The sequence below is a fragment of the Callorhinchus milii genome, unplaced genomic scaffold (genome assembly GCF_018977255.1).
Source record: "Callorhinchus milii isolate IMCB2004 unplaced genomic scaffold, IMCB_Cmil_1.0 Scaffold19, whole genome shotgun sequence".
Taxonomy (NCBI): Eukaryota; Metazoa; Chordata; class Chondrichthyes; order Chimaeriformes; family Callorhinchidae; genus Callorhinchus; species Callorhinchus milii.
In genome coordinates, this window is record NW_024704760.1 from 7438954 (window position 1) to 7454506 (window position 15553).

At 42.6% G+C, this 15553-nt stretch overlaps 1 protein-coding gene across 7 annotated transcripts in view; it reads left to right on the forward strand.

Annotated features, from left to right (window-relative positions):
- The window catches only part of LOC103179107 (neuron navigator 1), a 183081-nt gene that overhangs the window by 18817 nt on the left and 148711 nt on the right, over window positions 1-15553 (forward strand). For 3 of the 7 annotated variants that reach the window (XM_042342045.1, XM_042342046.1, XM_042342047.1), the window contains exon 1: window positions 7812-8581. The exons of 1 other annotated variant lie outside the window; for it this stretch is intronic. In XM_042342045.1, the coding sequence (XP_042197979.1) occupies window positions 7876-8581 (706 nt within the window). In that variant the 5' untranslated portion in view covers window positions 7812-7875. Of the gene's footprint in view, window positions 1-7810; window positions 8582-15553 lie in introns of those variants that run through there. 3 more of the 7 variants (XM_007894203.2, XM_007894204.2, XM_042342048.1) reach the window with 2 other exon arrangements.

The following is a 15553-nucleotide window of genomic DNA, read 5'->3' on the forward strand; positions in this document are numbered from 1 at the left end:
AGTGAAGTTTGTTGCTTTACAGCCTGGTAACATACCTGCTGTTTGCATGTCGAGGACTACCCTGGTCATTAGGACATTTAGCTGACCCATTTTGCCCACAAAATACTCAGTCAATCCACTTCACAGTATATTCTGTGAAGTGCTTTGAGACAACGTGATAAGACACTGTATCAAATGCAAGTATTATTGTTATTAATATTTGCACAAAGCGGAATGGGAACTAACCTGATCCCAGTGCTGTTTACCATTGAACCCTCCCATTGTTAAACCTGGCAGGCTAGCTATTCAGTAGTCTGATGGAGGTTACGTCATGAGATATGAGATTAATTGACTATGAAATCGGCTTTAAATAAAGGCGGTGGCTGAGAGATGACCTTTTCTGCCAGTGGTGCACAGTGGAATTTGTCTTCATATTTTTCAAATGTTTTAGGTAGTGCTTTTTTTTAATTTCTTATGACAAATCGTAGAACGTTCTCCTTGGATATTGTGAAATGTTGTCAGCATCTGTTGGAGGCTCAGTGTATGGTGACGTACAACCCAAGAAAGATTCAGGTTGTTATGCTTGTTATGTTCCATTCTCTTATCCCTTAACAACAACAAACAACTTGCATTTATATAGTGCCCCTTATGCCGGGTAGAGTCCCAGAAGGCTCTCACGTGGAAATGGTAGGTGCACTGCCGTTGGCCTCAATATTTCTCAGGTAAGGAGGATGGAAAAAAATCAGTCCACAGTATTCCAGGACATTGCTGATGACAGACCATCCAGCCTGGCTCATAGGCAGGACTTGGAGGGATAGATCAGTAGCCTGGGGCAGGGGTTGTTCACGCTCAATTCCTGTTACCCCTGCGAACCAAAGCCATAACAAGTAGGGTAGTCCTAGCTAGACAAGTAGTTTGCCAGGCAGTGCAGTGCTTTCAATGGCAATTATGCAGTTTCAGCGAGTTGAATTCCTTCAGTACTCAAACGCACACTCCCAAAGCCTTGGCTATTGCCAATCTGTGCCTAATACTCTCCAGAGTGTCTCCCTCCAGGGAGTTCCTCCAGGTACGTGTGAATTCCATTTCCAGGCACAGGAACGTTTCAGTGTGTAGGTGGCATACACGGAGCTCTTGTCTGGTTTGGAGACTGTTAAGCATGGTGTCGGGTTTCTGAATGTGTCAGATGGCCGTCTGATCCCCCCCCAAAAAATCAGTCAGTCCAGATTCTCACTGCTAATTGCTATCATATGATCCCTGCTGGAGGTGCAATTGCACGGACACTGGGTCAGCACAGGATTAGGCTTGGCTGTGATTCTCCTCACGGTTGAATACCTCCTGATATTGACACATGAAGATCGGCCACTCAGGGAGAGGTACACCGGGCTGCTGGTGCCTCGATGATGGGAGGAGAGAAAAAATCATTCACGGACATTTTTAATGGGATTTCCCATAGTAAAGATGCAAAAAAAAATGGATGGCTGTAACTATTGTAAGCAGCAAATCAAATTTCGCACGATCTTAGCCTCAACATCATTGTCTTAAAAATGTAAGATCGTTCAAAACGTTGGAATATTGTTAATTGGTCATTCAGCCCGTGGCTGTTTGTGGGACACTGCTGTGTGCAATTGGCTGCCACGTTTTGCCAACAAAATACACTGTACAGTATATCCTGTGAATCGCTTTGAGACATCTCAACGACACGATAAGGCGTTATATCAAACGAAAGGATTATTATTATTATTATAATTGGTCATTCAGCCAGTGGCTGTGTGCCACCTGTCAGGTGTGTTTGCCTTGACTATAGCTACCCGGGAAGCCTTGATAATCTGATCTTTGCCATGCCAAAGATCTGGATGAGGGAGCGCTATATAAACTTTTGAGTGTACAGTTTAGTGAGAAGTCTATTGTATTTGTTCTGGTGCTAGCCCCCATTCCTTACCTCACCCCCCCACCCCACCCCTCCCCTACTGGGGCCATCTATTCCCATTTCCCTGCTGTTTCCTCTTACACTCTAATACATTTAAGTATTTATCCAATTCCCTTTAAATTCTATTATGCACTCAGCTTCAACAATATTTGCAGTAAAGTATTCCATATTGCAATAACCCCTTGTGTAGAGAGACATTTCTTCTGACCTCCATTTTTTTTATTCCCTCTGGTGAGTGAATAAAGCCCTCTGGGAGAACGCTAGCCTGCTCAAAGAGCGCTATATAAATGCAAGTTATTTTTATTGCTTATGTTATTTACCCCCTTGTAACCCACTCGGCCGTCAGTAGAATAGTCTTCTCTCTAATTACCTTCTCAATTCTGCAGTGTTCCGACATGTACTGAAGTTGAAATCTGTTCTTCGTCAGCTTGGAACTTTTTTGCCAGTGATGTCTATGTGCTACGTGCCCTGATAGCGTTTTTTTTGTCTGTTACCACGTCACTGGGTACAGTGATTAGTGGACTGAAGACGCCTGCGATGTTCTAAAATTACTATCGACGTCCTCCTATGAGTCTCATCTTTTCCACCCTTTGCCGTCTGTGAGCAAAGATATCCGAGCAAGGGTATAATCAGCCGACGTATGACCTGAAAGATAATTGTGAAGTTCCACCATGTCATCGCTTTATTTTTGCAAAAGACTTGTTTGTGTGCATCACGGTCCCTGTTGTGTGCATTTCATCTTGATCCTGCTAATTCTTTCAACGGGAAAGATTGCGCAAGAGCTTTTCTTTGCGTGAAGCTTACCTATGCCGACTTAACTCACACAATGTTGTATCTTGTCTTTGACGCAGCATCAGGAGCTGTCGGTCATGGACTCTGAACTTTTTTGAGGTATGGGTGCCTGTAAAATCAGATTCCGATAGTTACATCATTAGCCCAGGAAAGTTGGCACAGAAGTGCCATTGTGTTAGCTAGAAATCAAGTAGGTCAGCACAAGCTGAGATCCCTGCTGCTTTTCCCGAAACCACTATTTTGGTAGCGAGAGAAACCTTTGAAGGTCACTTAATAACATTACCTTACAGCTGGCATGGATTTGCTTCCCACTGTAAAATTGAAGGCCTCCATAATAATTCTTGCATTTAGTACATCGGGAGGATGTCTCAAAGTGCTTCACACGATATACCCTAAAATGTAGTGACAGTGTATTTTGTAGGTGATCACGGCAGCCAATTTGCGCACTGCAAACCGAATAAGCTTGTCACAGAACTGCATTTTTTAACACCTCGAGGTAAGAATAAAACTTAGTGAAGCAGAACGGTCAGGGATCTTACCTGTCTTTCCCTTCAGTCGTGACAGTTTAGCGGGAGTTGCCACATAAGCAGTCAGGTGTTGCTGCACACAAACTGTGCTGTCATTTTGATTTACAGCTGGCTTTTGCTGCATCAAGATTTAAACTAGTTTTGTTCCCAATCAAAGCCGAGTTGGATGAACTTCAACCTGAGCCATTAATGTCAGAATCACGCCCATTGATTAAGTTAATCAACCACCCTGTTCGCTCCCTCCGCTCAGCGGGCTCTGGCCTGCTTCACGTCCCCCACCTTCCTCGCCCCACTATCGGCCTTCCGCCACTCTGCACCCACCCTCTGGAACTCCATCCCGCAGTCCCTCCGTCTCGCCCCACCCCCCCCACGCTCGCCACCTTCAAGGCCCACCTCAAGACCCTCCTCTTCGACCGTGCTTTCGATCTCCCTGCTTCCCTCCCCCCGCCCGCCCCCCTAACCCACCCCGACCCACAGCTCGGGTCTGTAACTTTGTCTGTCCAGCGCCTCGGGACGTCCTCCCGAAGTGAAAGGCGCTGTACAAATGTAATTTTGTGGCTGTTGTTGTTGAGGGTTTGATTTGGTTTTNAAAAAAAGTGGTCCGAGATTTCCAACACCATTCTTACGTACATGGCTATTTTGAACAGGAAGCGATTGAACTTTAATTGTTAATTGCCAGCTGTGTGCTGGCCAGCCAAGATAACAACAACAACAACTTCCTACAGCACAGAAGGAGGTCATTCAGCCCATTATGCCTATGCTGGCTCTTTGAAACTAGTCCCACTTCCCCGCTTTTACCCCATAGCTTGCAACCTTTTTCCAATTGATAGATTTATATGCGTCCTTCACATGGTGTAGCATCTCAAACCACTTAACTATGGTGGAACAGGAGCATTAGGTGCACATGATAATCCTATTTGCTTATGCATCTGTCAGCAAAACTATCTTTCCACTTAAACAAAATAAGAAAAGGTTAAGGGCTTAACAAGATGCGCGTCTCTGACTGAAAAGTCTGTGCGTTGTCGCCATGTTAATTTAATGAAGTTGATATTCATTAAGCAATAGGAAAAAAATAAAGGCGCACCTAGGAACTCATTCACAATTAGGTTTACCTTCTGACTGCTTGATGTTCCTGTCCCACCCTCTCTCCCCCCCCCCCACCCCTGAGTAAAGATTTGGCAGATGTGATTATTAATGACCGTTTATAGAAAGTTTAAAAAGCCACTAAAAAATATATGCGGTAAAATTCCATCTGGTGCAAATTTAGTGAAGCCTGACAGCAGGCTTTAAAAATGTCACTGGTGGGGGAGTGTGAAGTAGAGGAACTCTGGAGACCTGTTAAGTGAGCAGGGCGCAGAAAACTCTCAGTTGTTTTGAAATACAGTGGAATCCGTTTTAGCCAGATGCCGGTTAATCCCGGGCAAAATGTCGTGCAAGTCCCTGCTGAATGTCCTCACTCTGGCCTTCTGTGTGTTGAGCCTTCAGCCACAAGGGGTTCCGGGGATGGAGATGAGAGGAGTCATTCCCAAATGGCTGGAGTTAGGCTGTCAATCAGTAAGTCGGGGGGAGGGGGGTGCAGATAAACAGGGTGGAACAAGGGAGGGAATATCAGGATTGGTTGACAGCTGAGCCACTTGTGAACGGGTGGAGCTCATCGATTCACATTGCGCTGCAAGACTGTCAATCACCTCGACACCACCGCTAATTGATCCCCTTCCCGTCCAATGGGACCGGAAATGGGAGGGAGGAAGCTCCACCCCCACTCCTCTGCTGGGCGGGAATGGTATTTTGGCTAACCTCGGACGCCTCTTAAGCCGGACAAAACATCCGCCCCCACCCCGATGTGTCCGGCTTAACCGGCTTCCATTGCATGTTTCTAAAATAGAGTGAAAATCGACAAGTCTACATAGTTTTGCACCGGCTGCTCTCACTAAACTGATCCCAAAACATATCCTAAAGAGGTTCCGAACGTAGATACACTGCAGAAAAGTTAATGATCGAGGATCAAAGTGTATTTGTGAAGCTCCTCGAGATCTTCACATTTCCTCCTAAACACAGGAAACACAATGACAAACTCTTCCTTGTATTGTTTACTGCCCATACGTCAGTCCCTGCTTCGTTGAAGATAAACTATCAAAGGATGAGGAAAGGCTTCATTACGTACATCTTCCCTCGTGCAATATTGGCAAGTGCGCAGTTTTAAAAATAAATATGTTAAATGCTGTTCAAATATAACACCTATTTCCTTGTTACCGTCCGCATCAAAATGCCACATACTGTTAGCTTGCAGATCAAGCAAGTCCATACTCATAATAATCCTTGCATTTTGAAACAGTGCGCTATCAAGTCATCTAGATGTTTTTGTACAGTGTAGTGACTGTGTAATTGGAGGCGAATGGGCCAGCCAATTTGCACACAGCAATGCCCACAAATGGGCATGAAGCGAGTGAGCACATTTTATTCAGGAGGTTATTGGCCAGGATTTAATAATAATAATAATAATAATAATCCTTGCATTTCATATAATGCCTTATCACTTCGTTGAGACTCTCAAAGCGCTTCACAATTGAATCGGTTGTACATTTTGTGGACGAAACGCAGCAGCCAATTGCACACAGCAGTGTCCCACCAAAAGTCGTTGATTGAGTGACCAAATGAATATTATTTTTAAACTTACCAGTAAAATAAGACTTGCTTTTTTTCATTGTAATATAATAATATAATAATCCTTGCTTTTGATATCACGCCTTATCATGTCTTCGAGACGCCTCAAAGCGCTTCACAGAATATACTGTAAAGTGTAGTGACTCTATATTTTGTGGGCGACACACAATAGCCAACAGCAGTGTCCCACAAACAGCAGTGGATTGAGTGAACACATTTTTTTTATTATTATTGTGATATTTTCACCCTGGTACTGAATAATGAATAAGATTAATCGAAAATTTGTCAGCTTTTTGTTTAATATTTGCATGAGATATGTGAAGAGCTTTGTCAGTTTTTAATTAAAATTTTACAGTGTACAAAGCAAAAACAAAAGCACGTACACTGCATATTGTTGTATTCTGCATTTTGCGCTACAAGGTTCGAAAGGTGATATCTTCAAAGCGCAGTTGTTTTGAGCGAGAGATAATTACTGTTTGGCACAGTCTCATAATGGGCTATTATAAGGAGTAAACCTGCCTCGAAATAATTTCTCTTTTGTTCTGCGTTATTCACACACCAATGGCTGAAACTGGCTCAGTTAGCAGATTTTCCTTGTGCTTTTCACCTTCCCATCTAAGTCAGGTTGCCGTGCAAAAAACCCTTTTTTTAAAAAAAAAGCAGCTGATCTCTTTGTGGTTTGACACAAGAAGTGAATGAGTGGGTGGGTGGATGGATGGATGTAAGCGCAAGAAGTGGGGACAATGTAAATGTCTTCGTTATTAATAGTAATAATAATCCTTGCATTTGATGCAGTGCCTTATTATGAGGTCTGTGCCTCTCCTGTTATCAGCTTTGCTGTTGTTTGCCACATACAACCCCATTGTTTTCCCCTCTCCCTCTCTTCTCTCTCTCCTCTCTCTCTCTCTCGCTTTTTGTATTAAGCATTAATGGTACGTTGGAGTAGCTGTGCTACTTTTGGAGATGGTGAAAAGGGCACATCCCTATCTGTGACTGAGGAAGGTGTGCAATCGTATTGAGATTGTGCCCCTACGGTCTCAGGTCTGCAGGTTTATCACTGTCAATATCGCAGGTTTTCTAACGATTAAGCAGACAATGTCTCAGCTGGTGACAGATTTTTTAAATATATAAATGTCTATTGCAATTGTCTATTGCTTACAAAGCTGCCTTTCCACCCACTGCCAGGGACGATGTGGTACCTTCCAACCTTGTATGCACTTTCTAAAATTAATAATTCGCAGTTATTTCATACAGGTTTTACCAGGGTAAATTGGCGTATTCAGCTATCGCTAAATATAATATGGACGGGCTTTTTGCCTGTGTCTGTCCTCTTTTTCCCCTTGTACATTTAGTGGTGCTGTTTGAAATAGGAGGGGTGGGCTTTATCTTTTTGCTCTCGTTTTAATTTTTATTTAAATGGAGATGTCTGCTGCCATGGCAGCAAGGAGCAGCTACTGCAGTAGAGGAAGCTGGGATACACTTGGGATGTGGGCTGAATATTGAGAGAGAGAGAGAGGAGAGAGAGAGTCCATCCCACAATGTAACACTCCAGACTCCCAGCATTTCCTCTCCTGCTAATTAAGCTGATTTAACGTGGCTGTGGGAGCTGATTCTCCAGCAGCTCTTGAAAATAATGCCTTTCCTGAAGCTGTGAGAAACATTTGTTCAGTACCAGCAATTTGGATGAGCAGAAAGCTGCTCCCTGATTTCCCCCTTTTAGTGGCAATGATGGAATAGCCTTTTCTTTCCTAGCCCAGAGCATCTTGGAAGGAGGGGAGGGCGTTCAGTAATGACATTCCTCTGGTGATCAATCTACCAGCTGACGCTGCAACAAGCAGGGCTGTGTGAGGCAGGACTGGACAACAGAGGAACCGCTGTTTCACAGAGTGTTGTCCAGACTGGTTCTGCAAGGCACGGTGGAGCACAGCAGCCAGCAGTCATTCGAATTCCCATTGTCCGACTAGATAGGCGCGTGAATGATTACAGATGAGCAAAGCGCTGGGTGCCAATGTCAAATGCTGTGAGACGGACATGTGCGAGCCAAGCCAGGAAGATGTGAAGCTTTACAAGCGACAGGCGGACGGGAAGGCAATGCAGAACGTGAAGAAGGGCAAACCCCAAGCGATGGCCAGAACCGGAGAGCTGAAGGTGTTCAAGGGTGGGACCGACGGAGGCTTCTCCAACCTGAGGAAGCAAAAATCTCTGACGAACCTCTCCTTCCTGACCGACGCCGAGAAGAAGATGCATCTGTATGAGCCGAGGTGGTGCGATGACATGGCCAAGCCAGCTCACGCGTTTGGGAAAGGAGGGCTGAAATACAGAGACGCTCCCATGTCTAAATCTCTGTCCAAATCGGAGCATTCGCTGTTTCAGAGCAAACTGGCTCCCAGCATGAACAAGCCTCTGGCAGCACAAACACCCACCACACACAGTGGGAAACCCAGCCGCATCCCCAGAGGACCCTGGGCTGAAGTCAAACCTCTCAGTAAAACCACCGAAGCCAGCGTAGGGGACGCGAGCAAGTCCGACGATGAAATTCTGTCCAGCAAGGCAAAGGCTAGTAAAAAGCAAACTCAGGCGACAGAGAAGGGGCAGCAGCAGCCAGAGGAAAAGACTTATTTAAAGGTGGATCCTGAGCTTGTTGTGACAGTGCTGGGGGACCTAGAACAGCTTCTGTTTAGTCAAATGCTCGGTGAGTCTTGCACTTAACTGTCTAAAACATGTCATTACTGTGACAAACAGTTTCAATATATAATATTTCAATAGACAGCCAATTCATGTTACAGTGTATTCTGCGAAGCGCTTTGAGACACCTCGGAGATGCGCTATATCGAACGCAAGGACTATTATTATTATTATTATTTCCCTTACAACAGTAACCCTTTCAGTACCGGGGGGAATTGTCACGTGCTTCAGCACACAGCTGTGTGCCTGTGTTGAAGGGCTATTCCAAGGGCTGTCATTCATGATCAGCCGTTGTAATTAATGCTAAGAAGCATGTCAATTGCAGGTATTAATAGCATTCCCAGGCTCAGTCAGAATCGCTAATTATTAATGCAGTGCAGCAATACTATGGCAGGGATAGCTTGCTGCATTTGTACCTTGAGCTTCGGTCATCAATACACGCTCAAGCTTTTGTGAGATGCTAAGCAGTTAAAATCATACTATCTATTTGCGTGATTTTTTTTACAGTGGGTTTTTTTCAGGAGCGATTGCTCGTTTTAGGAATAGGTCCACTGTGAAATGCAGAATAAAATCTATTCCCATCTACGCTAAATGTCTTCCTCGGATATTTTAAAGCCTAATTTTGTGCTCTAGGCAGTTGACAATAATTGGCCATTTTGCTCTGGACAAAATCGTCGCTCAAACATTTAAAGTTCAATGGGGGGAGGGTAATGTTGCAGTTTTCCCCTCGTTTTGCAGTAAATTAAAACCACATATAATTTTTTTTTCTCTTTAAGGTTAGTTTGTCCATGTGTGTAGATTATTCTATTCCATGTGATGCCCGATAACAGTTGAATTTGGATAAAATTTACAACTTACCCCTTTTTAAATGAGAAAATGCTGTGCTTTTGACTTGATTTGCAATAATTTCCCAGTGGGAGTGAACCCACAATATTTTCAGTCAACCTTCCTATGTATTCCCTTCTGCTCGTACAATATAGAATTATTTATCAATAAGAGTATAATGCGGGTAATCCATTGGTGTGATGGAAGATTATTAGAATGTTACTATTTCTGTCGCCCTTCACCCATTGATTTTCTGTAAGTTTCTGATGCTGAGCATAAAGATATGTTAATTTTCTTTCTATTAGAACTTTATTATCATATAGAACTTTTGATTTGTATTGCTGCAATTGTAGACCACAAATGCTACTGCAGTCCTTGGAGGCCAGTGAGCACTGTATAAATATTTGAAATCATTTACAAAGAAATATTGCACAGACATGGCAATATTTCATTGTGAATGATTTCAAATATTTACACTATAATCGCTACTATAATCCTGAAATGCTTTTTATTTCTAAATCGAGAGATGGACGAGTTAGTGGATGGTAAATGAACGCAAAACAGTTATACTCAACAGAATATTATAATTTTCCCTCATGCGCAAACACAAACATCATTTTGCTATGTTTCGCTGTGATTTATCAATATTATGATCTTAGGCGCAGATTGTAAAGGAGGAGAGAGTGAAAGGTGACCTAGATAGATGTAGATTGGGCTACAGCTGCACAGTTTGCTGCTTTACAAAGCTAAATGCTCTGGTTTTGGAGTACTTTATACATCAGTTACATAAATCTCATTGTTTGATACATTCAGCAGGATTTGGAAGAGACAGTAGTTCGGGACATATTTATGTGACATTTATGATTGATTGCTTAATACAGATTTATTATCTCAGCAGGGATTTCAAGGTTTCAATGTTTAATTTAATGCTTGACACTGTAATTTCCATTTCTGCCGTTTTATCTTAATTGTCATGCGCGTAGCTGAAGCAGGCACCTCCCATCAGCAGGTTCATAACCCCTTAGGATTGACACTCTGCAGCATGCAGTATGAATGCAGTCTGGATTCACTGCTTAAATGACTGCAGTGTTTTATGTCTGTAGTTGAACCATGAGGCACTGTCCTAATAAACATATTCGCTGTGAATACTGTATGAACTCATCTGTTTCGGTTACTGAATCACTGTTGATTCAGCATTCAAGTCGGTAACCAGTAAATACCTTGCGATGCTCGCCATAATTCACACCAAAATGATAACGCTGCAGAGATTTCAAACAATGGTTGGAGAGGGAGCGGAGGCCACATAGAATCACTCGGTCCCTCGGATGAGACATTACATATTGCGAGCTTGTTGTTGTCGTCATCATTGCAGTTATACGGCATCTCTATTTCCGTCACAGACTAACACCAAGATTATATGTGTATATAAATGCTGCAGTCAGTCGAGCTCAGTTGGTAACACTCTCGCCTCTGAGTCAGAAGGTTGTGGGTTCAAGCCCCACGTTGGGAACTTCGAACTCGTGATCTAGGCCGGGGTGGTCTAACCTTTTGGGTGCTAAAGGCCAACCATGATTTAGACCAACCTGATCTAAGATGTCACTCCAATACAGCACTGGGGGAAGCACTGCTTTATTGGTGGTGCCGCCCTTCGCAATATAAGGTTGAACCAAGTTCCCAGCTGCCTGTCCAGGTGGGTTTAAAAGATCCCATGGCACTATTCAAAAAGAGAGGGGCATTTCACCCAGTGTGCGGGCCAACTATCTTCCAGATAAAATTGATAAAACTGGCTGCTGCATTCTCCTGCAGAATACACAGTCATTGCACTGTACCCTATACCCTGTGAAGTGCTTTGAGATCTCCTCGCAATATGAAAGCGTTATATCAGATGCAAGTATTATTGTAATAATGTTATTCGATTGGGAGTAAAACCTGGAGATTATATATCTGTTTATCAGGTGAAAGTTTTAATTATTTTCCTCAATGACAAAAGGATTAAGCAGGAATCTCTCTTGTCAAATCGTTGTGCTTCTGCAGGATAGCAAGTTCCTATCGACGTCAACAACAACAAATTGCATTTATATAGTGACCTTCATGTACAATAGTGTATGGGGGTGCTGCCGAATGGAGAGGGGGTGGAGCCCGAGCAAGAGAGACGGGGTTGGGAGGAGGTGGAGGGAGGTGGCTGTAGGTGCAGTCAAAGAGATAAAGCTTAAGCAGGGATTTAAATGTAGAAAAAGAAGGAGGGGCAGTGGGCAAGGTGGAGGGATGGTTTCAGAGAATTTCAGAAGTAAGAAGACATGGAGAACTCTTCTCACTCTCACATAAACCATTATGTCTTACATCTACAATGCATTCTGTGGCTGACAGATGTTTATAATGTAGCGCACATTGATTTAGTTCCCAATCCCTTGAGTTGTCGACATATAGGGAAAAAAGAACAGAGGCAAATAAAAGGGCGACCTTTTTCAACCTTTCAAAGCCCGAAGTGGTGCATCAACCGTTTCTCTCCCGTCAAACTTGCCAGCGTACTGTCAGTCAACATACTAACGTATTAGTCAACCGAAAGGCGCTGGGCAAATCGAGAACGAAAGCTTGGCAAGCGGACAACTTCCTCGACACAGTTTAGAAGCAGCACGCTGTTCCCTAGGGAGCAAAGATCAAGCTGCACACTGCTGCTGTATTCTCCCAGCAAAAAATGTGGATCCGCTTACTTGAGTCATGTGCAGGATTTGACGGGTCCCAGCTCAAACACTTGAGATCTATCGTGCAGATTCCGTGAGAAGACGAGAAACCTACAATGAAATTCTTGCCGCGCAGATCTCTAAGGAATGGAACGTATCATGATGAAAATATAACCAATGTGGATCAGACATTTCTCTGGCTCGCATCACACACGCGCACACGCACACACACACGAGTGAAGAACAAAACCCATTTGGCCCGCAGGCAAAATGGGGGCTGAGGAAATGATTCAAGGACGCCTTGAAGCAGGGTCTGTAAAAATGTTCAATTGAGGCCAGGTGACCGGGTGTATCAGGTGACCATACAAAGCAGCATGCTACAATCAATCATACACTGAAACATTTGAACAGCAGAACATCCGTGAGCTGCAGGAGACATGGCGGACAGCGAAAGCAATGACAGCGTGAACGCTCTCATGGCCAGGATAGGAAACAATAACTCGGGCACCTGACAGTTGGAAAAGGATGCACTTCCTGCTTGACGTCCTGGAGGATGTATTGAGTGAACTCGCACCTGGACGTGTCATCCTATCTCTTATTGAGTTCCTGATGTTAATTCTACTTGGTAAGCATTCAGCAAGGACCAGCTGGATGTGAAAGATCCCTTGACACTATTCAAAAAGAGAATGGAGTTTCTCCTCGTGTCCTGGCCAAAAGTCCTCCAGATTTAAATTTTCAAAAGTTATTCACTTCTTGGCTGTTTGTGGGACATTGCTGTGTGCAACTCGGCTGCCTCGTTCGCCTACAAATACGCAGTCACTGCACGTCACTGTGAAAATCTTGTGAAGAGCTTGGAGATGTCTTGACGTGATAGGTCATTATATGAAACGCATGGATTATTATTGATGTTAAAATTAGCTGGATTCATTTTTGCAGAGAATCTGATCTAATGGGGAAAATGATGTATTTTAACATTTGTAAATGGAAGCTTTCCATGTAATTTTCTTAATACCGCACACGGACACACACACATGTACACGAGTAAAGGGAGCATAATTTTGGTCTCGGAGAGAAACTGATCGTTATCCCTTCTTGCCTCAACATTTATGGTAATATTAATCACTGAAATAAACTGCAATGTTGAACTGCACAAACTGTGATTCCAAAAACATTAACCAAACCCATTACAGCGGTTTCCAAATCGATTTTGGGGGCTGAAATTCAGAGGCGATCTCACGTGTAAAATTGAGCTGTTTCTGGTTGCAGCTGGAAACCACATTCAGCTGACAGAGCAGAGAATATGCCTCTGATTGGGTTCCTGCTTTGAAGATAATTATACAGCAGGCATCTATTAAATTGAGTTCGTATTTGCCTGAACACTGCACCAATTTCAGCTGCAAGGCAAAAACAAAGCATTCTTCCTTCCTCCAGCCTAATTCCGTTAATTCAAGATTTGCAATTCGAACACTTGTGAACAATGTTACAAAAGTGATTGATCGCTCCCGTTGTCATATGTTTATCTGTTAAGTATGAATCACAAACACAGTGACATTGCAAGCTTATGAAATCCTCTACAAAGAGGAATAATATCTACTCTACCCTTTAATGGGCACATATGGTTGAGCTACTCTGTGAAGTCTCTTCGAATAACCAATTTGTTCTATTTTACATGACCTCATTCTGCATCAATATTTCTGCTGAGAAAAAAATTCTCGAAGCCGAAGAGCTTTATAATGATTCTGAAACAGAGGTTGGGTAATTTGTTAATATGTTGGGTGCTTCAATTTCATTAGACCCATTGGTGGAAGGAAAATATTGTTGGTTAGGTTGACATGACTTTGGCAGTATTCAGTAAATGTTTCCCGTGTATTATAGGAGACTTCATTAGCACCTGGGGAAAGTTTTGAGCATTGATATATATGCTAAAGTCTCATTGACGTATTTCCCTTTTTTTAAAAAAAAAGGTAGTTCCTGCGCAAACTATTTGAAAGAAGATGCGTAATTCTTTAAATAAGACCTTAAATTGCGTTTGATGCCTATCACTGTGCAAATGGTCTGAGTGGAAACCAGCCACTTAGTGTAATCATAACACTCCACCTGGATTTCACTGGGAGAAACTAAACTTGCTCAACAGTTAAACGAGAAGTGAAATAGGATGAAGCAGAGTGAATGTGTAACGGAGATCTTGTTCCTCCAGAATTCTGTTTGAATGACCCGCTATGTATTGGGCTCTTAATATGGTCAAAACTCACCATGTGAGAGCTCAGGTGGTGTAGTAGCTTAAGGGTATGACCTCTTAATGCCGTGACCTGAGTTCAAATCCCAGCTCAGTTCCAGATGAGATAGCCCCAGCTGGACTCTATAGCTTGTTGGCCCTGATGACAATCATCATACTTTCCTGTAAATGTGGCATTGGTACTTAAAATTCACCATAAAATTCTTGATCAGCCAATGGTAAAGACACTCGAATGATGGTTGTTTGATGCATTGGCTGCCCTTATGTACTCTAAATTAATAAATCAACGTGAAACTCAAGATAGTATTTTGCGCTTGCACTGAAAAGTAGAATTAACAATGGAAATGTTCGAGGAGAATTAGCATGCAGTATTTCGAAAAGGTTTTGCAGAATGTACGTTTCTGATATGTGGGGAACTAAATGATACAAGATTGTTTCCGCCAAGAGGAATGCAACCTTCCTCAGTGCATATTACTAGGAAATAATGAGATTAACTGGGATTGATTGACAGACTGAGCTGATACAGATGTTCCACACATGAAGCGCTTTGAGAGGTCTCTAAGACGCGATAAGGCGCTATATCAAATGCAACGATTATTATTATATGTTACGTTGGGATTTGTTTCAGAATGCACAATGGTAGACTATTATAGAGCACTGTTTTGCTGGTTTGATATTATGCATTAAATCACGATTAAGAAGCAGTAAACTTAAAGTACACTTGCTGCAATTATACACTAATTCCCTTGAGAGCAAAGATTATTGAAATTGTATATTGTTTAATTTGCATTCCCAGAAAGAGTTGTTTTGTGGTTCATACAAACAATGTTGTGACATGTATGGATCGAACCTATACGGAATGTCATAAAAAATATGGTGGAACATTTCTCAGTACAATGATATAAATATACATTGCATTCCTCATATTAGTATCATCTGCAATGATGTAAAAATAAGTCATTAACAGTGTAAGAAGAATTCTGAAAGGCATGCATGAATGAAGCAAGTGATATCTGCATAACTACACTTATTTTAGAGCTTAAAATGCTAAATGTGTTTAATGTTTAAGGGAATGTTTATATTTTAAGGTTTGCTTCAGATATTCAGCAGTCAATTCCTTACAAATGCAAGGTGAAGGAAAGGATAAAATGATTCCAGTTGTGTACAGTAATCTGACTCTGAAATTAATATTTATAGGTACTGTAACATCCCTGCCAGTGTTAATTAAATGAGTATA